Source organism: Mesoplodon bidens (genome assembly GCF_964165515.1).
Source record: "Mesoplodon bidens genome assembly, chromosome: 16".
NCBI lineage: Eukaryota > Metazoa > Chordata > Mammalia > Artiodactyla > Ziphiidae > Mesoplodon > Mesoplodon bidens.
Window position 1 is genome coordinate 18,473,095 of NC_138173.1, and position 23,126 is coordinate 18,496,220.

Sequence of the window (23,126 nt, forward strand, 5' to 3'; positions counted from 1 at the left end):
TTTTGTATTAAAGATGATTTTCCAAGGATGGATTCTCAGAAGTTTAGCAACTGAGACAAAAGGTTCAGTCTTGAACTTCAAGCTTGTTAAATATCGCTGAACTGCTAAATACTGCTGAACTGCTGTTTCCTTAAAGGATTACACTAACTTGCTATACCACCAGCAAACATGAAAACAGTTTTTTGTCTTTTGTTTTGTTTTTTGCCATGGGGCATGCAGGGATCTTAGTTCCCTGACCAGAGATCGAACCCGTGCCCCCTGCAGTAGAAGCATGGAACCTTAACCACTGGACCATGGGGATGTCCCCTGAAAACAGTTCTATTCTACCCTTTATTCTCCCCCTCCAACACTGCATTCATTTTATAAAACTGTGCCAATTCAGTAAGTTTCAAAATATTAAATTTGTCATTATTTTACTGTGTTGAACTTTTTTGCCCACGCTTGTAATTATTCTTAAGCAACTATTATAAATGGTCTTTATTTTTAATCAAGCTATGTCTTTCAAAATTTTATTTTTTTAACTTTATATCGACTGTGATTTGAGGTTTTTCTGTGCTTTTTTTCTTTTAATTTATTTATTTTATTTATTTAGTTTTGGCTGCGTTGGGTCTTCGTTGCCGCACGTGGGCTTTCTCTAGTTGCTGCGAGAGGGGGCTACTCTTCGTTGCGGTGCCTGGGCTTCTCACTGAGGTGGCTTCTCTTGTTGCGGAACACGGGTTCTAGGTGTGCGGGCTTCAGTAGTTGTGGCACGTGGGCTCAGTAGCTGTGGCTCGCGGGCTCTAGAGCGCAGGCTCAGTAGTTGTGGCACACGGGCTTCACTGCTCCACAGCATGTGGGATCTTCCCGGACCAGGGCTCAAACCCAGGTCCCCTGCATTGGCAGGTGGATTCTTAACCACTGCGCCACCAGGGAAGCCCGAAAAGAGTAATTCTATTTCAATGTCTATTCTTGCATTATTATCTTTTGGTGTTTGGTAGACATATCCTCCTTCATTATCCTTTAATTCAAAATTCATACTGCTCTTCTCATCTTTTTCCATTACAAGCACCCACTCTATCATTCTACTGAATTACATTAAACCAATAATTTGTAAAGAATATACATTTTTATAATACTTTAAAAATAATTTTTATAAATTATTTTATGGTTTCTCGTGAATGTAAACTTTCTGTTCCTAATTTCAAATACCTCTTTGAGGAAGCAGTAGTCAGCTTAGAAAAGATGCTAGCAGCCTTCAATTATTAAGCTACCATTACCCAACGGAAACAATAGAAATTAAATTATTAAACATAATGTATTCATAAAGCTACAATCGGTAGAACCTCAAATTTTTTCAGGAATAACTATTAGAATAGGAAGAGCTTTCTTTACGTTAACGGGCCATCTCTAACAATGCGATCCCCCGCCCTAACAACAGTACCATAACTAAATGAGTACACGAGGCGTCATAACTTCTATATCAAGTAACAGGTTTCCCAACAGGCTAGTTCTAATTTGACTTAATATTATTAAGGACTTCTGTTCTGCAGTACAATGGTAGAGCAGAATGTTAAAGCGATTTTAGATTTTACTTGTATGATGGTCATGATTTTATGTGCCCCATTAAAAATCTAGTCTAACTTATCCATAAAATATCTTAAACTATTTTAAAGATTCATCTCCATATTACAAAAGTACAACATCAATTATATATTCTCTCTTTTTCCCAAGCAAGTATATATATAGTCTTTCAAACCAAAATACTGAGAAGTTATCATTCTAAAATAAAACTGCTTACCATGATACCACCATTTTGTTTTCTTTGGATTCTTGTTACATGTTCGAACATAAAAAGAATTATCTGGTGGTCGTCTCTGAAACCAAAAAGAATTTAAATAGATAAGAAGTTGTAAAACAGGAAAACATAAGGGGGAGATAGTTTTAATGAAAGCTCTAGCAAAAATATTACAGAATGCATAAGAAACAATATAAATGCAGATGTCATAACTGAAAAAATAATATATTCCAGGCAATGTAACCTCTTGACACTGAAATTGTTAAAAAAAAAAAAAAAAAAACAGGTGTGCGTATGTGGTTTGGGTTAGGTTCCAATGGGATTACTAGACAATGACTATAAACCTAAAGTGGCAGCATTAGGTTGTAAAGAATTTTGGTTTCATTTATCTTATCTCCCTAGAAATAATTTAATAATTACTTTTGTGAGCTAATCAAAACAAAACTCTACCTAACTAGGTTTGTCTGAGAAACCCTAGCAACTTATAATCCTCCACAAGGGATTATTGTTTTCCTGTAAACAAATATCATCAAGGAGAGACCAAAGGATTCGGTTTCCAAAATGTATGTAAGAGGCAAAGGGGGGAAAAGACACATTAGCATTTCTGCAATGCATACGCCCTGGCTAGAACAATATTAGAAGCATACGGCAGCTCTGCAAGGAGTTACATCAGAAATAGCTGTAACTACAACTAACAACACTGAAGACAGGTTATGAAAGAATTTTCTTGAAAACTGTTGGATGTTGATCAGACACAAGAAATATGTGCCTCTACAAAGATTTGGAAACATGTCAAATTTGTATTAAAGCCACTGAGGGCAGGTTAGTAGATAATATCATAGGTCCAACCAAATAGCAATGGTGAACAGGACCACCTAGGTAGCAGGAAGGAAAACTGACAGTCCACTGGGCACTTCTAAAATTCATATATGTAACTATGATCTAACTCTTATGAGATAATAACAGTAATGTAACAGAAAGGAAGAGGAGAGCATAAGACACTAAACGACTATACCAAGATTACCCTGTTTATACAGTTAGAGAAAATTCCTGAAAAATTATTATCATGAAATTCTATGTCTACTTTAAAGAATAGATGATCTGCTATTGTTTGTCCTATAAAGTCATAACCTGTGTTCATGTGGAATAAACTGCTACTACTGTAACAAACAATAAACTCATCTATTTATCAGAACCCAATCTTCAAAAAGCAAGTTTCTTTTTGTGAAAAAAGAAACTGGAACGAAAGAGTTATGACTAAAAAATGCCTACAGTTAAATTAAAATTTGTATTCAGGGAGCTGACTACTCTCTGAATACAACGGAAAGTGAAACTCACGGGACCATGTCCACCACAGAATAAAATTCACCTGTTTTAATAGAACAGCTTTCGGTGAATATTTAAAAGACTTTTTAAAGCCTATTTGGTGCTAGATTCCCCTCAGTGCCAAAACACGTTTCCTCTTCTTCTTAGTAATCTAGTACTTAGCACAGTAACAACGGCACATAGCAGGTACCTAATAATGTCCGAATTTTATCATTTTCCACAAAACTAACGCTGTCAGAATTCTGACTTCTAGATTATCGTTTTGGTTGAATAAATTATAATTTACAGTTTATATTATAGAATATAGTTTATCAATAATTTAAATGGAATGATTAGTCTTATACCAACTACGCAAGAAACACTAACAGCAGACAACTAGAATGTGAGGGGAAAGGTGAGGGTTAGAAAGGACGAAGGAGTTAGAGAACGTAATCATTTTCTAGCTCTTAACAGGAGATCATTACCTTTAAATGTACACAAAGCTAGTAATCAAAAGGCACACGTAAGGGCTATGCGCAGACACCACTTGTGTTCATCTTAACTCCTCTTATCAAACCCTAGAATTACTGCCTCATCTTTCTATAGATACTAACATTAAGAGAAGCCCCTGCGACTGGAAACTGCTCTGTGCCACACCTGAAGGTTCAGAGCCTGTATGTGCGGTGGAGGTGGAGGTGGAGATGGGGAGAGGAGAAAACATGGAAGCAATAAATGAATGAAACTTGTTTCCAAGCCCTTGGGGTTAACAAAAGCTCAAGTGCAGCCTAAAATGCAGCTCAGAAAAGCTAACAACGGGGAGGAAACTCAAGTTAAAAGGTGATACTAACATTAGATAATATGTACCCTATTTCATCTATTCTAAGATGTACATTTTTTTCTTAATATTCCTAAATGGGGATACATGTCTTTCAACTAATGGTGTATCACAGTTTTACTGCCAGAAGTTTCATTCCTCCTCTTGTACATAACATTGCATATCAAGGGCTCTTATGCTACAGTTAAAAAATACATATACAATTTAACCCATTATTTCCCATTCTTATTTGAACAAAAAAAAATTTTTTTAAACCTAACACCAAGAAACCTCTTATGGAACTAACATTCCAAGAAACTCACTTCGCACACAAGTGGCTTAGAGTGTTTCAAAATCTAGATAACCTACCATTTAAAAATGAAATACTATCTAAATGTTTTCTAAATATTAATTTAATAAAAATGACAGTTGAATTTGGAGAAGAAAAAAAACCTGCTAAAATAAATGAATAACCCCACAGCTCCCTAATCTCTAAGGTAAATTCGTTTTTTCCTTTGAAGAGAATACAAAAGGAAACCCCCATGGACAAGAGATGCTTTAAAACCTCTCAAGCAGGAATGACAAGACACTAACCCTCAAGCAGGAATGACAAGAGGGCCAGAAACACAGAGAGGGTTTAGATACTTTAAAAGGGTATTCTAAATTTAACTCACAAGGTTCTTCTTTCTGGTCTTTCCCCCCCTTTCTCCATCAGACACAGAATCTGTAGATTAGTAAAGGAGAATAAGAGGAAAAGTCCTGAAAATTCTACTGGTAATCTAGTCCTCCTCCTTCAACCTAGGCTTTATGATAGGAGAGGTCTGGTTCCTGGGAAATCCCCTAAAAGAGGCTGATAGGGTGGAAGCCAGCAGAGGGGAGAAGGGAGCCATAATGCTTATTCCTGGGTCTTTCCACTGTGAAATCTAGAAACAATAATTTCTTGTACACTTTTGCCCTGTGCATGCTTACAGAAATAAAATTCAGATCATTTAAGAACATCTGCAGAAATTTCCTGTTTAAGAAATATGAAACAATGTCTGACCTCTATTATCAAATTATTTTCCAATCTATTACTAAAACGTTCCCTATAACTTCGTAATAGAAAGCATTAAGTCCTTTCTTCAAATAAATTATATATTAAAATAGCTTCTCTACCCAAACTAAAAGAAGAACTATACCTGGAATAATTCTGAAAAGTCCTACCTTTTCTTTGCAGCTGGAAAGCATGCTAATAATGCTAAGACAAACTGATTGGACTGAGAGCGCTGGGGACCAGTCTTCTGTTAGAATGGATAAACAGATATGACCATTGCTATAAACATGAGGATGAACAGGAATATTTTCACCAGTAAACATGACCTAAGAAAGAACAAAATTCCATTAACACTCAAATATTCTGTATTACCAAAAAATAAAATGTTCTCCAGGTAAGTTAATATTTTAAAAACCAAATTAAAAGCAAATAAAATCAATGCCAGGAACAAGATAAACAACTGCTTTATTCTTATCAATTCAATAAGTACTGGTTTCACTATTATGAATGACCATGTAGTAGGAAAAAACTCCAGATTACCTATTTTATATTTCAGCTATTTTTCACAAATTCCTTTTAAAATTTTCTAAATTACCATGTATTTTTAGACTAGTGAAAGACAACTATATTTACAAGAATGGTTTTTCAAATTATTCATTGTTCTCTGCATATAGAAATCAAATACACTAAAATTTCAAACGAAAGTATTCAACTTTAGGACAATATGAATTACAGGCGGTAGGAACACCACTTCCACCTATAACAATGTTATTACCCAAGGTGCTATATGCAAAAAGAAATGACTGCTACATCTTCCACCTCATCTAAACTCACACTTCCATTATGTTGGGCACAAACTACCACTTACTAATCAGCAAACATCTATGTGCTTAGATGAAAAAACAAAGGTTGAATGAGTCTCCCAATTACTTGCTGTTTTGTCTCTATCTTTTCTTTTACTCAGTTCTTCTACGTTTTCCCCTTTCTCCATGTTGCCTCAGCACTGTTGTGAAAGGTAATCAATCTATTATTTCCTTCCTTTGCCCTAATAATTCAATGTCTCAATAATACTGTTTCTTAAACATATCTACCTAAGCATCTGAACAGGCAGGAGAGTAAATTCATACATCCTGAGGAATCTGTAAGCATAGCCCAAAGTAGGTCAAAGTAGAAGTCTCATATTTAAGAATGCTTAGATATGTTAGTTCATAATAAATTATTTACTTTGATATAAAAATTAATCTGTCAATCTTTTAAGTGAATTTTATACTGCAGTATAATATATAATTTTTATTGTTGCTTAGGAGTAATTCCTATTTCCTGATCCGGCCCTTAAAAAAAAAAAAAAAATCACCTGGAGAGCTGGCTAAAAATACAAATTCAAGAGCCCCACTTTCCCAGATTCTGATTCACTAGGTATAATGGCATTTTTATAAAACTCATCAAATATAAGCCAATAGTTCCCAAACTAGGCTTACAGTAAGTATATCTCAGCCCTGCAAATTACCTCACACTCAGATATAGCGGAATCTTAGTAAGGAGAAACCCTACCTTAAGTGATGACAAACTGATGAAATATATTGCTCTAGGAATAAGCCCTCTTTTTTTCCTTTATAGAGCAGAAGACAGCCAGTGAAATAAGGGTGGCCAGAATAAGGTATGCCATATTTTAATATGTGATATGCTATGGGAAATTACCATAAGCTAGGTTTTGCTTTTATTTTTAAATTTCTACCTACATATCTGGTTTTATTACAATTTTACAAATATTTACATTTAACAAAGCACTCTTTCATATAAGTAGGAGTTCTCCAATATTTCAAATATACTGCTAACATATGGGCCTCATTTCCTTGGCTGAAGCTAATATAAGACAGGAAGAGGAATTTTTTCTCAAAGGAATGACTTCATACACTTGTGTTTCTTTCTTTCTTTCTTTTTTTTTTTTCTTTAAATTCTGGTGATCCACCCTCCATTCCCACGAAAAAAGAGCTAAAGTAAAGCTGAAAATTAAAAGTAAAGTCTTAAAACAAGAGATATCAAGTGACTTGTCCTACCCAATTGCAGAAGACCCCCTGAAAGACTTGGGCACAGCTGTGTTTGAAGCACCATTTATCTCAATTATATCTATCAGAATTCGTGCCTTTTTCATCACTTTTTGCTCAAAAAGTGCTGCTCTGCAAAGGGAAATGACTGCTTAAAGCTCTTGCAGCTCCATGAGTCCATCCACAATTTTTTTTTTTTTTTTTTTTTTTTTTTGCTGTACGCGGGCCTCTCACTGCTGTGGCCTCTCCCGTTGCGGAGCACAGGCTCCGGACACACAGGCTCCGCGGCCATGGCTCGCGGGCCCAGCCGCTCCGCGGCATGTGGGATCTTCCGGGATAGGGGCACGAACCCGTGTCCCCTGCATCGGCAGGCGGACTCTCAACCACTGCGCCACCAGGGAAGCCCCCACAATTATTTTTTAATTAATTTTTTTTATAAATGTGAACTACAGTTTATTATATTATATGCATTTGATATTCCCACAATGCGCTGTGGATGTCTAGAGTGGGAGTTTACAAATCTCACACAATATGCATCTGCTTTGGGGTGTTCATTTTGCCACAAAATGCCATTTGACTAATAGGATATTTTCATGAAGAACACAGCAGTGCCCACGAGAGCTTACTCCCTGGCCACAATTATTTTTAAAGGCTATTTCTTTTCCAGTAAGGTTTTTTTTGAAAACAAGTCATGTAGAACAGTGCTCTGGTACCAAAAAAGTAAGAAATGCCAAGTTATTTCCTTTGGCACAAATGAAGCAATCAACAACCATCAAAGAAAATACACAGACAGCCAACCAAAAGGTTATCATGAGATGCTTTGACTAGCCAATTCACAAAGCAGAAGGAAAGCAGTATTCTTTTTGGAGAGAAATGATTATAAACTAAATCACTCGGTCTGAGAGCCAAGAAGTATGCACGAACCAAAAGTAAAGGAGGAGAGAAGAGAAAGAAAGGGGATGGGGAGCAGCGGAAGACACCTACGGCACAAACAGCAGACATTCTATAAGCAGAGAAGAGAGCCAGAAATCAAGGAGAAAGAAACAGTTTTGAAGTTTGAGGGGACTGAAATAAAAATAAATTAGATCTTAATAATGCTTAAAAAAAAGCAGGGGCTTTTAAACCTGCTGCATTCAGGGCAAATGCAACCAGCCTAAAACTTCTAGCAACCAAAAACAGGGGAACTAACTTGTTATACATGGTACAGGTAACCCCTAGAACCCAACCTGGCAGATAGAGAATTTTAGAAGTTTGTCTAAACATGGACAGCCTCCATCCAGGATTTCCTGAATTCCATCCAGGAATTCAGATGAATTCCTGAAATATAAGAAAAAACTTTTTTCAACAGTTTATCCATGTAAAAGGCTGGTAAGTAGTCTGCACAGACAGTTTGATGCAAACTTTGTTATTCTGGTTCTCTGCATGTGACAGAAGAGTAACCAGCGCTGAATTTCTTCAAGACTACACTGTTTTTTAAAAAATAATTAATTAATTAATTAATTAATTTATTTATTTTTGGCTGTGTTGGGTCTTCGTTGCTGCACACAGGCTTTCTCTAGTTGCAGCAAGCCAGGGGTATTCTTTGTTGTGGTGTGTGGGCTTCTCACTGCGGTGGCTTCTCTTGTTGCGGAGCACGGGCTCTAGGTGCACGGGCTTCAGTAGTTGTGGCACACGGGCTCAGTAGCTGTGTCTCGTGGGCTCTAGAGCGCAGGCTCAGTAGTTGTGGTGCACGGGCTCAGTAGCTGTGTCTCGTGGGCTCTAGAGCGCAGGCTCAGTAGTTGTGGCGCACGGGCTCAGTAGCTGTGTCTCGTGGGCTCTAGAGCGCAGACTCAGTAGTTGTGGCGCACAGGCTCAGTAGCTGTGTCTCGTGGGCTCTAGAGTGCAGGCTCAGTAGTTGTGGCACACGGGCTCAGTAGCTGTGTCTCGTGGGCTCTAGAGCGCAGGCTTAGTAGTTGTGGTGCACGGGCTCAGTAGCTGTGGCTCGTGGGCTCTAGAGCGCAGGCTCAGTAGTTGTGGTGCACGGGCTCAGCTGCTCCACAGCATGTGGGTTCTTCCTGGATCGGGGATCGAACCCGTGTCCCCTGAACTGGCAGACAGATTCTTAACCACTGCACCACCAGGGGAGTCCCAAGACCGCACTCTTAACTATCCTCGTTTATTTAATAGGCAGTACAAGCCAGAGGAGGGAATGCACATTTCAGGTTTTTTAATACAGCCAAGTAGGCTCTGAAAACTTAAAAAGACTTTAAGCTGTTTCCAGAGTTCAAAAACCTTTCTGGGGGGGGAATCGCAAATAGCTGATAAACTATCTAAAACAGATATGACAATATAACTGAATACAATGAATTTGAAACCAAAGGGAATAAAGAATTTTGCTAATTCATTTTTTAAACAATTTATTCAGATTCAAAGTAGTCACATAGATTGAACAGCGACCAGAGACTGCACACATTCCCTACTGCATAAACCATACTGAGTAAAATGGAATTACAGATTTTTAATAACAAGCTATTAAATGGAAAAAAAGTCACAATGTTAGAAAAGGATGTTAAATCTATCGCATGTGAACCACATCTGAAGTTCTGAGTCTGCATTAGAAGAAGTCCTCATATGTCTGTAAATTTCCAAATATCCCCCATCAGTGTGGCTCAAATTCAAGAGCAGGTGAGATGTGAGAGAGAACCACGCTCAGGATCCATATAATTTTGGAGGTAAGTTCGCATACCCCACATCCAACCTAAAATTTTAAGCAAGCCAACCTCTGGGTAACCTTTGGGTACTAAAAAATCTAAACTGAAAGCCACCAACGGTGACAATATAAAGGATGGATATTAGCTAACTGTTTCTAACGTGAAATTCATGGTAATCGTACCTGAGGACTTCCAAAGACTTCAGGCTCAATACTGTATGACCTCACAGTATTGAGATCTTACCACAATGAAGGCAAACTATGTGCTCAGATTAGTGCTCTGCGAGTGATTAGAAAGTCAGACACCTAATACGGTACATCAAGCGAGGTGAAAATACAATACACACAGAAGGAGCAATACAAAACAGGCTATAATTATAAAGCCAATCTTCAATATAGAAACCAAGGTTTCTACAGGGACAATATGAGGGGATGTTTTCTCTGATTAAAATTGTCAGTAGATGACAGTATTTAAAGGGCAACTATAAAAACTGAACATACAAGCAGAGAGTTTAATAAACTAAATCAAATATCTAATTATGAATAATATGTATGACACAGGTAGTCTAGCATAAATGAATGATAAATATTTGACAAAAGTGACTGGGGATAAGAATTTTAGCATAGTTTTCAATTCAATTCTCCCCTTTCAGTCATCTAATATGTATCAGCAGCATGAATATTGATAGCTTTCCCAAAGCAGGGAGAATCAGACCACGAGCAAAAGGATGAGGACACTATGAATATAAGTTCTGGATCTCTGCAATGAGGGAATTTGAAGCAACACAACAAAAGGGTTCGTGTTAAAGGGGCATGAATAGGAGGGGGAATAGGAGTGAGGGGAAAGTGATTACTCTTTTGCCCCAATGTTTCTAAAGCTTTATGATCAAGGCAAGTATATTTTTAGCATCTTTAACATAAGTCCAAAATACTGCCACCTTCCACAACCTCCACTGCTACCCTTCTGGTACAAATCACCATCACCTCTCACATGGATCACTGCAATGGGGGTACCCTTGTGCCTCCAGAAGTCAATGTGCCACATAACAGCCAAGTTTCTCCTTTTAATTTTAAGCAAGAGCATGTCGTTTCTCTGCTCAGCATCTTCAAGGGCTTCCTACCTCATTCAGAGTAAAAGTCAAAATTCTTACGATGGGCTATAAATGTCCTATGCAGTCTCTGATGGACCTTCCAGCCCAAATTCTCTCTCTGACCTAGGCCCTACTCTTCTCTTCTTGATTATACAACACTCCAGGGACCCACTTGGCATGCTCCAGATTCAGGACCATTGCATTTTGTCTTCACCTGCCCTTTCTCTCACCCCTTTGATGTGGCTTATGCACTTACCTCTTTCAGATCTCTGCCCCAATGTCACCTTCTCATGAAATCTTTCCTGATCACTCTACCCAATGCTGCAACACCCTGACTCCTCTTTTCTGCTTTTTTTCACCACCTTCCATACTATATATATTTTGCTTTTTGTTTACTGTCCTTCTCTTTCTACAAGAATGAAAACTCCATGTAAGGAGGGTTTTTGGAGGGCCACTTTGTTCACCACAGAATTACCAGCAGCTAGCAAAGTGTTTGTCGTATGATACATGCTCAGTAAGTACTTACAGAATGAATGAATAAATGTCTATCTCTCCAAATACTAAACAGATGATCCGCTTTTTTAAGTCAGGCCCAATTCCTTTTTAATTTCTGTGCTCTCAGCCATCTCTAAAGTACACAGTTCATGCTCAACACATGTTAAATTAACCAACCATTTACCTGTATCCTACTAGCATAAGGAAACAGAATACACTATATAGGAAGAATTTCATTTTCTCTATGGCTGCTGGTAAGTGCACATTACTAGAAAAGTGATGAAAAGGTGCTTCATCTCTGCTCCTATTTTAACTGAGAAAGTTTTCTGTTGCTGTTATTGTTTCTTTTAAAGCAAATGATTGGGCCAAACACCATGTTTTACATAGGTAGCCTTTTCACTGTAAAGTGAGATACATGTGAAACTAATTATAACTAGTAGACGACAATAACACAGCCTATAAATTTTATGTAGTCTTACAGATCTCATTTACAGACAAAGATCTCACTGACACAAAAGTAATAATTTCACAATGAGATATTTATTCTACAGATATGTCCTCAAATTCTACTCTTGTAAGTAGTGGTAAATTTAGTACTGCTTATTGCATAGGAAAATGAAAGACTAATTACCTAACAAGAGCCAATGCCTCCGCATCTGAACAAATAAAATCTTTGGTGAATGGGGAATTTTACTGCCCTTATCCAGAGCAATGCAATGGACCTTTGGAAAGTTTTAGTTATCATAAAAATCTTGAAATCTATATGTACATCAAGCTTTGATTACTGGACATGTTATAATTATTTTATAATCATACAGATGATGTGATTAATAGAATTTTAAAATAATTTAAAAGTATTACTGGACTCAGAGTGGTCTGTTATTTTCTCAATCATGGATATTAGAATATTACATATACATATATATATATATATATATATATAAATATATAAATTAACTGATGTTAAAAGGGAATCCTCATATTCCAAAAGATTGGGAACAACCGCCCTAGGGTTTCCACATCATTCTACATGTAATCTTTCACTTTCAGAGATAACATTACTTAATGGTTACATTAATAAAGTATGATGCAAATATTACTACACAGTTGAAGGCATGGAGGTAATGTGTGGCTAAAATGCTTCAGTTCAGACTCAACCATAAAGGGACTGGACTGCTAAGCTTGATTTGACTCCACAGGAAATAAGAACCATCACAGGATTTACCAAGAAGGGTGGGGATGGTGGTGGTGGATGTATGTGCAACAACCAATGAGGTAACTGCACCTTCAAATAAATCTAACAGCACTGTGAAAGGACGGCTAGGAGTGGAAACAACTAGAGGCTACTTTGTGATAGTCCAGATAAAAGCTGAACACTTGGACCACACAGCACTGACGATAAGGTAAGAAAAGTGGTGGACTGCCTTAAGTCTGTGAAAGGATCGGAAAAACTGCATTTAAGAGTGAGGGAAAGGGGGGAGTTTGGGGGAGAATGGGTACATGCATATGTATAGCCGAGTCCCTTTGCTGTGCATCTGAAACTATCACAACATTGTTAATCGGCTACACTCCAATAGAAAATAAAAAGTAAAAAAAAAAAAAAAAGAAAAAAAAGAGTGAGGGAAAGGAAATAAATTTAACATGAGAAGATAGGTGGACAGAAACCCAAGAAAAAATTCTTTTTTTATTTTATTTTGTTATTAGAAAAAAAACAGTTTAGCTGTGTTAAATTTGGACATCTGGAGGTGTTCAAGTAGAGATGTCCAACAGGGGTGTGAAATTAAACCTCAGAAAGAGATTGTACACAGAGCTCGAGATCTGGGAGTTAGTGGCTTACGGTGGTTAAAGACTTCAAAAAGTGAGAAGAAAAAGGGAACGCTGAATAAAGAACCTGGAGGACGGGACTTGCCCGGTGGTCCGGTGGTTAAGAATCTGCCTTCCAATGCAAGGGACACAGGTTCGATCCCTGGTTGGGAACTAAGATCCCACATGCTGTGGGGCAACTAAGCCCACGTGCCACAACTAATGAGTCCACGCTCGTCACAACTAGAGAGAAGGCCACATGCTGCAACGAAGAGCCCACATGCCACAACTAAGACCCGATGTGGCCAAAAATAAATAATTAATTAATTTTTAAAAAATAAAAATAATAATGTCAAAAAAAAAAAGAACCCAGAGGACACCAAAATCAGACCAGCGAGCAGGAGTATAACCAGGGAAGGAGGATAAAAGGAATATGGGATAAGATGACAGAATTTATTACAATGGTTCTTACGGAAATATTAAAGATGAAATTCAACTGATGGTTAAGTTTGATATTTGATTTAGAATTAAAAACTGAGAGTTTAGAGAACACTTTTTACTTGGTTTCATGTTTACAAAATATTATTTCCCTCTGATTAAAACTTTGTGAGTTCCCAAAGTAAGCCTTCTCCAATAGTCCCCTAGGCAAAGTTTCTGAGCTGGTGAGTCGTATTCTTCCTTCACATACCTTCAACAAACTTAGGTTGAAGGTGACAAGTGGATACCTCACTGCCTTCAAGCAATAACAGTAAGATGATGCTGATAACCCGAAAGCCAACAACAGAAAATGAAGATCATTTTCTGGAAAGAAGGAATACATTTGCTTTGGTTTTTGATTACAGTCTACACATGGTTATTATAGAAGCCTAGGGGTCATGACAATACATTCGTCTTTGCCTTATTTTTATGAAAAAGATAAAAAGGAGCCCCCAACCTCTTAATTTTCTGCTCACATGGAAACTTTAGAACTCAAGGAGTCCGTTTCCATTTAATTCTATGCCTTAAAACAATCATCTCTTTATCTATAGCACAATACAACAATTGACTTCCATCTATACTCTTACACGGCTAAGAGAATTGATTAAGCTGTTTGGTATATTCTATTTAAAGTAGCAATGAAATATGATTTTCCTCAAAAATAGCATATTTTAGCACCTCACATGTTGAATTTCAAGTTATTTGGGAAATTTCACTATCCACAACACCTCATTACCTAGCAATGCTTCACAGAGTTGGGCATTGTCTTATCATTTTGCTACTAGTAATTCATTACCCATCTTATCAAGCCAGAAATCTGGAATTCATCCTAGAGTCTCCTTTTCTCTAACCTCCAACGATTAATCATTCACCACAGTTAAGCAGCTCTCAATGTTTTTTCTCCACCACCATTATCCCTTGTCCAAGTTTTAAGACATTAACTAAATTGACTCTGCCCCAAATTATAATGAACAGATTTGGGGCTGATGTCTAGATATTTAACATCTTGTAATAATATATTCTGCCCTTGCAATACTAAAAGGCGCAAAAGACAGCATGCCAATGTGAAATCAAAGAAGTGCTCCTTCCCAAAAAGCACGTGCCTCTTAACGATGTCATTCTATCATCATCTTATCTAGGAAGACGTGCCTCCAGTTATTCCAAATGCTAAGTTCTCCCACAACCCATGGGCCTGTGTTAGATTTCCATCCCTTTTTTCTGCTTAACATGAATGGATAAGAAAGTCTTAAGTTTTCAGAAGTACAAAAGCAGCAAAGCCCTAATCTCAATAAGGTAAAATGTTCATATGATCTTGATTATATTATAAATAAGATAAAGGAACAAATCTATTCACATAATTATAATGAGTTTCTTTTATAAGTTTTTACTTAGTCAAAAATCACTAATTTAGCATTTTGCTATAATCCAAAAATACAATAAAAATTTAAAAAGCAAAACAGTTACCTGAGGAGAGTCAAAAGGATATCGACTACTAAACTTAAATAGAAGTTGAAATTTTTCCCCTTCATATAAGGTACCTGGTGCACCTTCCATATCTACAATCCACCTAGAATAGAAAAAAAAAAAATTAAACTTCAGTTATAAAGGATTGGGGTGAGAAGGAGAAAAGAGAACACCGAGTATTCCTCTATGCCAGGCACTGGGACAAGAGTCATTCGTGTATAACAACACACTTCATCCTCCCAACAATTATAGGAGTAGGTATTAATACCCCTGGCCCTATTTCCTTCTCTGACACTCCAGTTAAATAGCTAGATCAAGGTGAGACAGCTAACAAAGGACAGAGCCAGATTTTAACCCAGGTCTGGAAAAAAAACAAAATAAAACCCAACTTAGGTGTGCTGACACCAGAGGCTGCACTCTTCCTACTCGATTTATGCTACCCTATTTTTTCAGACTATCTTTACAATTATGGAAAAGATTTTATAGATAACATCAAACTAATCAATTGCCTTTCTGATATCAATTATTTTAGAAGCTATGAGAGAAATCAGTATCAGCAATGACTACAGAGAACTGTAGCTATCAGACCAATTTTCTCATCAGCATTCTAGAGAAGGCTAAACAGGAAAAAGGAAGCTAACTTGACATCAGTACACTTACTCTGATAGCTAGTTAAGGCTCCAGAAGGCCCTTCCTTTGTCTCTCATTATGTTTCAATTGTTTAATAAAACCCCAAATAGATTTCTATGGCATCTATGTAAGCTTACTTTGTTTTCATATATAACAATCATGAATATAAATCTGTTTATAATTATATTCTTATAACAAGAACTATCTCTTGTTCTTTTTTTTTTTTTTTTTTTTTTTTGCGGTACGCAGGCCTCTCACTGTCGTGGCCTCTCCCGTTGCGGAGCACAGGCTCCGGACCCGCAGGCTCAGCGGCCATGGCTCACAGGCCTAGCCGCTCCGCGGCATGTGGGATCTTCCCGGACCGGGGCACGAACCCGTGTCCCCTGCATCGGCAGGCGGACTCTCAACCACTGCGCCACCAGGGAAGCCCTATCTCTTGTTCTTTTAAAAAAAAAAAAAGTGCGGGTAGAGGAATAGACATTATTATGACAAAGATGACAGGGCAGAATTTAGAAGCAAAATGAGTTCCTAACTATATCCATGCCACTTATAATTATTGTATACATGGTCAATTCCTTTAATCTTATACTTTTCAGGTATAAAAACTTATTATTTTAAATACAGGGAAACAAAAGGAAGATTGAGGATATACTGTTGGGGTTCTGTTGAGCACCTCACATATTATGGACTTAGGAATATGTAAAATAATAAATGTGCTTACTCTCTGAAAGCAATCAGGCTGGAACACATATAAACCCTTAAGAACATGGTTATTCATTTTCACAATGCACGCTAAATACCTTATATGGTAATAAAAGATGCGACCACAGACCCAAGAGGCAATATTTTACAGTAAAATTAGACAGATCTGCCCCTTAAATAGCTGTGGGGCCCTGACTAAGCTGTTTTATCTCTCCTGTTTTAAGTACTTCAATTGTAAAATAGGTATTTTTAAAAATTAACCGCTAAAGCTAAAAAAAAAAGTCACCTCGAAGTGTTGTTGGAAAGATACATCACGTTACATATGCAAAAAACCTAGTACATTCCTGACATCAGAACCAGTACACAGTAAATAAAATATAATGCAAAAGCTGCATTAAAAAAACAAAAACAAAAAACCTATTCTCTTTAAAACTAGGTCCTTCCTCCTAATCAAACTTATAAGCTTTTGCACAGCACAGGAAACCATCAACAAAATGAAAAGACAACCTACAAACTGGAAGAAAATATTTGCAAACAATGAGATGGATGAGGGCTTAATTTCCAAAATATACAAACAGCTTATACAACTAAATATCAACAAAACAAACAACCCAATCAAAAAATAAGCAGAAGACCTAAACAGACATTTCTCCAAAGAAGACATACAGATGGCCAACAGGCACATGAAAAGATGCACCGAATCGCCAATTATTAGAGGAATGCAAATCAAAATTACAGTGAGGTATCACCTCACACAAGTCAGAATGGCCATCATCAAAAAGTCTACAAATAATAAATGCTGGAGAGGGTGTGGAAAAAAGGGAACTCTCCTACACTGTTGGTGGGAATGTAAATTGGTACAGCCACTAAGAAAAACAGTATGGAGGTTCCTTAAAAAACTAAAAATAGAATTACCATATGATCCAGAAATCTCACTCCTGGGCATATACCCAGACAAAACTGTAATTCAAACTATAGTTCATATATATGAACTATATATGTTCATAGCACTGTTCACAACAGCCAAACATGGAAACAACCTAAATGTCCATTGACAGATGAATGGATAAAGATGTGGTAGATATACAGAATGGAATACTACTGAGCCATAAAAAACAACGAAATAAGGCCATTTGCAGCAACATGGATGCAACTAGAGATTATCACACTAAGTGAAGTAAGTTAGAAAGAGAAAGACAAATACCATATGGTATCACTTACATGTGGAATCTAAACTATGGCACAAATGAACCTATCTACAAAACAGAAACAGACTCATAGAGAACAGACTTGTGGTTGCCAAGGGGGAAGGGGGAGAGAGAGGGATGGACTGGGAATTTGGGGTTGGGAGATGCAAACTATTACATTTAGAATGGATAAACAACAAGGTCCTAATGTATAGCACAGGGAACTACATTCAATATCTTGTGATAAACCATAATGGAAAAGAATATAAAAAAAAGAATGTATACATGTGTATAACTGAGTGACTTTGCTGTACAGCAGAGATAGGTACAAAATTGTAAATCTATTATACTTCAAAAAAATATATATATATATAAAACCAAAAACAAAAAGATGTACATATATACAATGGAATATTACTCAGCTACAAAGAAGAATGAAATATTGCCATTTGCAGCAACATGGATGGACCTAAAAATTATCATAGTAAGTGAAGTAAGTCAGACAGAGAAAGACAAATATTATATGATACTTCTTATACGTGGAATCTAAAAAAATAATACAAATCAACTTACTTACAAAACAGAAACAGACTCACAGACATAAGAAACAAACTTATGGTTACCAAAGGGGAAATGGGAGGGGAAGGGATAAATTAGGAGTATGGGATTAACAGATACACACCACTATATATAAAATAGATAAACAACAAGGATTTACTGTGTATAATAGCACAGGGACCTATATTCAGTATCTTATAACTTATAATGGAAAAGAATCTGAAGCTGTATACCTGAAACTAACACAACATTGTAAATCAACTAAAGTTAAATTTAAAACAAACAAACAGGGACTTCCCTGGTGGTCCAGTGGTTAAGACTCCATGCTTCCACTGCAGGGGGCACAGGTTCGATCCCTGCTCAGGGAAGTAAGATCCTGCATGCCACATGGTGCAGCCAAAAAACAAACCAACAACAACAAAAAAAACCCACCACCACCACCAACCAAAAAAAAAAACACCACCAAACTAGGTCCTTCCTAGCCATGAACATCCCTTTTTAGCCCCACCCCCCACTCCCACCTACTATGCTGGGATAGATAGTCCAAGAAAAAAATCACAGGACTTCTTGGTACCCTTTCGTTCTGTTTATAAGGCAATTCTTAGGACACATAATGTACCATAAATTGACATGTGACCTATCCAAGCAAAGCTCTTAAATAACAGCTAAGAGACACCTTGCAATATATGGGTGAGATAGGTCAAAGAAGGCATACTTCTCAACATTGTGCAGGATAATTTAAAAGAACGTTTTGCTAATTTAAAAAGTAACATATGTTCACTATAGAAAATTTACATAAGCATAAATAAAACAAAAATCACCCAAAGATAATCACTGTTAAAGTTTTTAGGGTACATTTCATTCTAGTCATTTTGCAGTTTCTATATCAATGGACTCCAAGTCCAGAAGAGTTGCATTAGGTGCACACTTAAATTACATTACATTCAAATCATCAATGTTCACGATTCCAGTCACAAGCACACACGCCCCAGAGTAAGGATGATGGGAGAAGTCTCACTTCTTAAGCTCCTGTGAATACCCATTGTTCTGTGATTCTAATGTTTAAAACAGGTATTTTTCACACATTCATGGCTCCTAATGAAAGAAAACAGCCATCTATGCCACTCTGAAGGAAAAACTAGCTTTGTGGATATATTAATACAGGATATATACCAATACAGCCTCTCTCAAGGGATGTTCAAAGGCAATTATGACTACACAAAATTTCTGCCTTACATGATATGATGTCTGTGGACTGTAACTCAGGGGGTGCCATTTTACTTTACTACATTGAGAAACCATTTCCCTACTTAATTAGTTCTAAGTCAATCTTTCTGTATCTCTGTTCCTTCCTTAGGACAGCGTATAGTTGATTTATTAGGTCAAAGGATATGATACGCATATATATATATATATATATGTATATATATTTTTTGTGGTACGCGGGCTTCTCACTGTTGTGGACTCTCCTGTTGCGGAGCACAGGCTCCGGACGCGCAGACTCAGCGGCCATGGCTCACGGGCCCAGCCGCTCCGCAGCATATGGGATCTTCCCGGACCGGGGCACGAACCCGCGTCCCCTGCATCGGCAGGCAGACTCTCAACCACTGCGCCACCCGGGAAGCCCCGATACGCATATTTTTTAAGGTCTACATGCTACCAAACTGTCTTCCACAAAGCTTAACGTGCTTTCATCATATTCGTTTACCCATATACCCCATCCCATATAATCCCACTTAAAAAACATTTTTTTTTTCTTTATTTTGGCCACACTGCACAGCTTGCAGGAGTTTAGTTCCCAGACCAGGGACTGAACCTGGGATGTGGCGGTGAGAGTGCTGAGTCCTAACCACTGGACTGTCAGGGAATTCCCCAAGTAATAATTAATTTTTTTTCAAAATAGGTCAGTAGTTACATCAAAACATTGCTTTTTTGCCCTATCTCTGATTGCTCTGATGTCTATCTTTTGCTTCAGCTTCTGCCGTGGCCTGATGAAAGAAACTAAAGAACTGAATAGGAAAAAGTATACATACAATAGTATTTTAAAATCAGCATTTTGGGCTTCCCTGGTGGCGCAATGGTTGAGAGTCTGCCTGCCAATGCAGGGGACACGGGTTCGTGCCCCAGTCCGGGAAGATCCCACATGCCGCGGAGCGGCTGGGTCCGTGAGCCATGGCCGCTGAGCCTGCGGGTCCGGAGCCTGTGCTCCGCAACGGGAGAGGCCACAACAGTGAGAAGCCCGCGTATCGCAAAAAAAAAAAAAAAAAAAGAAAATCAGCATTTATTTCCTGTTAACTATATGCGTCTCTTTCAACAAGATTAATATTTGGTTTGGATTTTCCTGGTGGTGCAGTGGTTAAGAATCTGCCTGCTAATGCAGGAGACACGGGTTCAAGCCCTGGTCCAGGAAGATCCCACATGCCACGGAGCAACTAAGCCTCATGCGTCACAACTACTGAGCCCGCGAGCCACAACTACTGAAGCCCGCATGCCTGGAGCCCGTGCTCCGCAACAAAGAAAGGCCACTGCAATGAGAAGCCCACACACCACAACGAAGAGTAGCCCCCACTCGCCGCAACTAGAGAAAGCCCACGTGCAGCAACAGAGACCCAACACAGCCAAAAATAAATAAATAAATAAATAAATAAATAAACTTATTTAAAAAAATTTGGTTTGTAATTGTTCCACTTTGGAGATAATGCTTCAGTGGAAGGGGAGTCCTAAACACTAGACGGCCAGGGAATTCCCAAGATCTAATTTTTATAAGACTATTTTCATATCCTGGAAGATGGTCCAAAGATAATAAAACTTTTGTGGTTCATTTACAGTAAATTATTTTAAAAGAAAAATTCTTGCCTGACAAACATCTCTAAGTGACAGGTTTACTCTGTAGCAAAGATGCTGTTTATTTTGGTAGTTACACTTTTGGCTGCATTGGGTCTTCATTGCTGCGCGAGCAGGGGCTACTCTTTGTTGTGGAGCACAGGCGCTAGGCACTCGAGCTTCAGTAGTTGCGGCACGTGGTTTCAGTAGTTGTGGTGCACGGGCTTACTTGCTCCTCGGCATGTGGGATCTTCCCGGACCAGGGCTCAAACCCGTGTCGCCTGCATTGGCAGGCGGATACTTAACCACGGCACCACCAGGGAAATCCCAGTAGTTATAATTTGTGGTAGAAATATCTATACAAATATTTCAATCTTAAAATCGTAAAATGGTCCTTTAACTTTTTATAACTCATTGTGTTGTGTAGTTCCTCCCCACCCCCCAAAAAATAAAGGTTGAAAGTGGAAACGATTGGTACCTACTTCCTTGAAAACTATAGGGCTAGCTCTTATAGGATATTCTGAGGCAGGTTAACAAAGGTAAAGAGGAAAAAGATGAAAATGGAGTATAATCCACCTGTTTAATGATACAGAACAAAAAACAGTCACTTGTTTAATCATATAGAACAAATGCTTTATACTCTAAATGTCTGCTCCATTTTAAATTGTTTGAGATAAATGAAAAGTCAATTGAGAGCCGTGAAAAGACATGGAAGAAACTTAAATGAATATTACTAAGTGAAAGAAGCCAGTATGAAACGGTTACACACTGTGTGATTCTAACTATATGACACTCTGGAAAAGGGAAAACTATGGAGACAGTGAAAAGCCCAGTGGTTGCCAGGGGGTGGTGGGAGGGGAGGATGAACAGATGAAGCACGGAGGATTTGTAGGGCAGTGAAAGTGCTGTATGATACCATAATGACGACACATGGTGCTATGCATTTGTCCAAATCCACAGAATGCATCAAGAGTGAATTGTAGTGTAAACTACAGACTTTGAGTGATTATGACATGTCAGTGTAGGATCATCAGTTCTAACAAATGTGCCACTCTGGTGGGGGATGCTGATAAATTAGAGGCTATGGCATGTGTGGGAGCAGACGGTCCATGGGAAATCTCTGTACCTTCCACTCGTTTGGCAGTGAATCTAAAACTGCTCAGTCAACTGAGAACCCAGCAACGTTTTAAAGAGATCGTTATAGAGCTAGATACTCTACGGTATCTATAGTATGTAGTAATACACACTACATTTTCTTTTTTTTCTTTTTTTCTTTTTTTTGGCTGTGCTGTACAGCATGGGGGATCTTAGTTCCCAGACCAGGGATCGAACCCACGCCCCCTGCAGTGGAAGCATGGAATTCTAACCACTGCACCACCAGGGAAGTCCCCCATACTACATTTTCAAACATCAGTATATCCATTCAACATGCCCTTTCTTCATATGCCTGTTCTTAAAGCTTGGCTCCTGTCTTAAGTACTGACTCAAATGTCAAAGTCAAAGGTAACCAAAATTGTTTCTTCTGAAAATAAATATGTCCCTGTTGTGTGAGCTTTGGTCACTTTTGCTCTTTGAACCCAGAATATCACTAAATATTTGAATTGTTCAATTTGTCCTACAAGTTGGTCTATAGTAAACTTTTTCTTGTTGGCTTCTACCCCTTTTACAGTTTTGGAGTTTTTTTTTTTTAAGGAGAGAGTCAACTGCTTAAAAATTTCCCATTTTAGAACATGTACCCTTGTCTAACAGAATTGTGAAATCAAAGGAGTGGTAAGGATAGACCACACTGGGTTGTGAAATCTTAGGATGATACTCTTGAAAACACTTTAAACTAATTCAAATGCTCATTTTTAACAGAGGGGACCCATATCTCTACTCTGCTTGGCACATACCTGGGAAGAGACTTCGGCTCCACTCCCACGGCAGGAGCTAAATTCGAGAATACTTCTATGTCCTCCTCTACCCTTCACTTCTTCATCCTCATGGAAAAGCTTCTTATTATTAAATGAGATGCTAAGAGTCTGACATTCATTCACCTACCCTTCTGTAAAGAAAGCAACTACGTAGTATGTTCAGGGGACAGGGATAGAGATACCTCTTGACTGTCATTCTCTTCAGAGCCTTAAATGTTTTTGAAAAGCCTGATAAATAACCTCATACCAAACTGCTCTATTACAGCTGAAGAGCATTTCATAACAAAGTCAGACCAAAGTTTTTAAACGCTGCCTCATTAGCA

General features: G+C 37.9%; 1 protein-coding gene across 1 annotated transcript in view; it reads right to left on the bottom strand.

The window, feature by feature from the left end:
* Positions 1-23,126, bottom strand: part of UBE2W (ubiquitin conjugating enzyme E2 W) — a 72,761-nt gene that overhangs the window by 11,957 nt on the left and 37,678 nt on the right. Inside the window, exons 3-5 of the mRNA XM_081258638.1 lie at positions 14,991-15,093; positions 5,097-5,252; positions 1,778-1,853 (exon numbers count right to left, since the gene is read on the bottom strand). Of these exons, the coding sequence (XP_081114764.1) occupies positions 1,778-1,853; positions 5,097-5,252; positions 14,991-15,093 (335 nt within the window). The remainder of the gene's footprint in view (positions 1-1,777; positions 1,854-5,096; positions 5,253-14,990; positions 15,094-23,126) is intronic.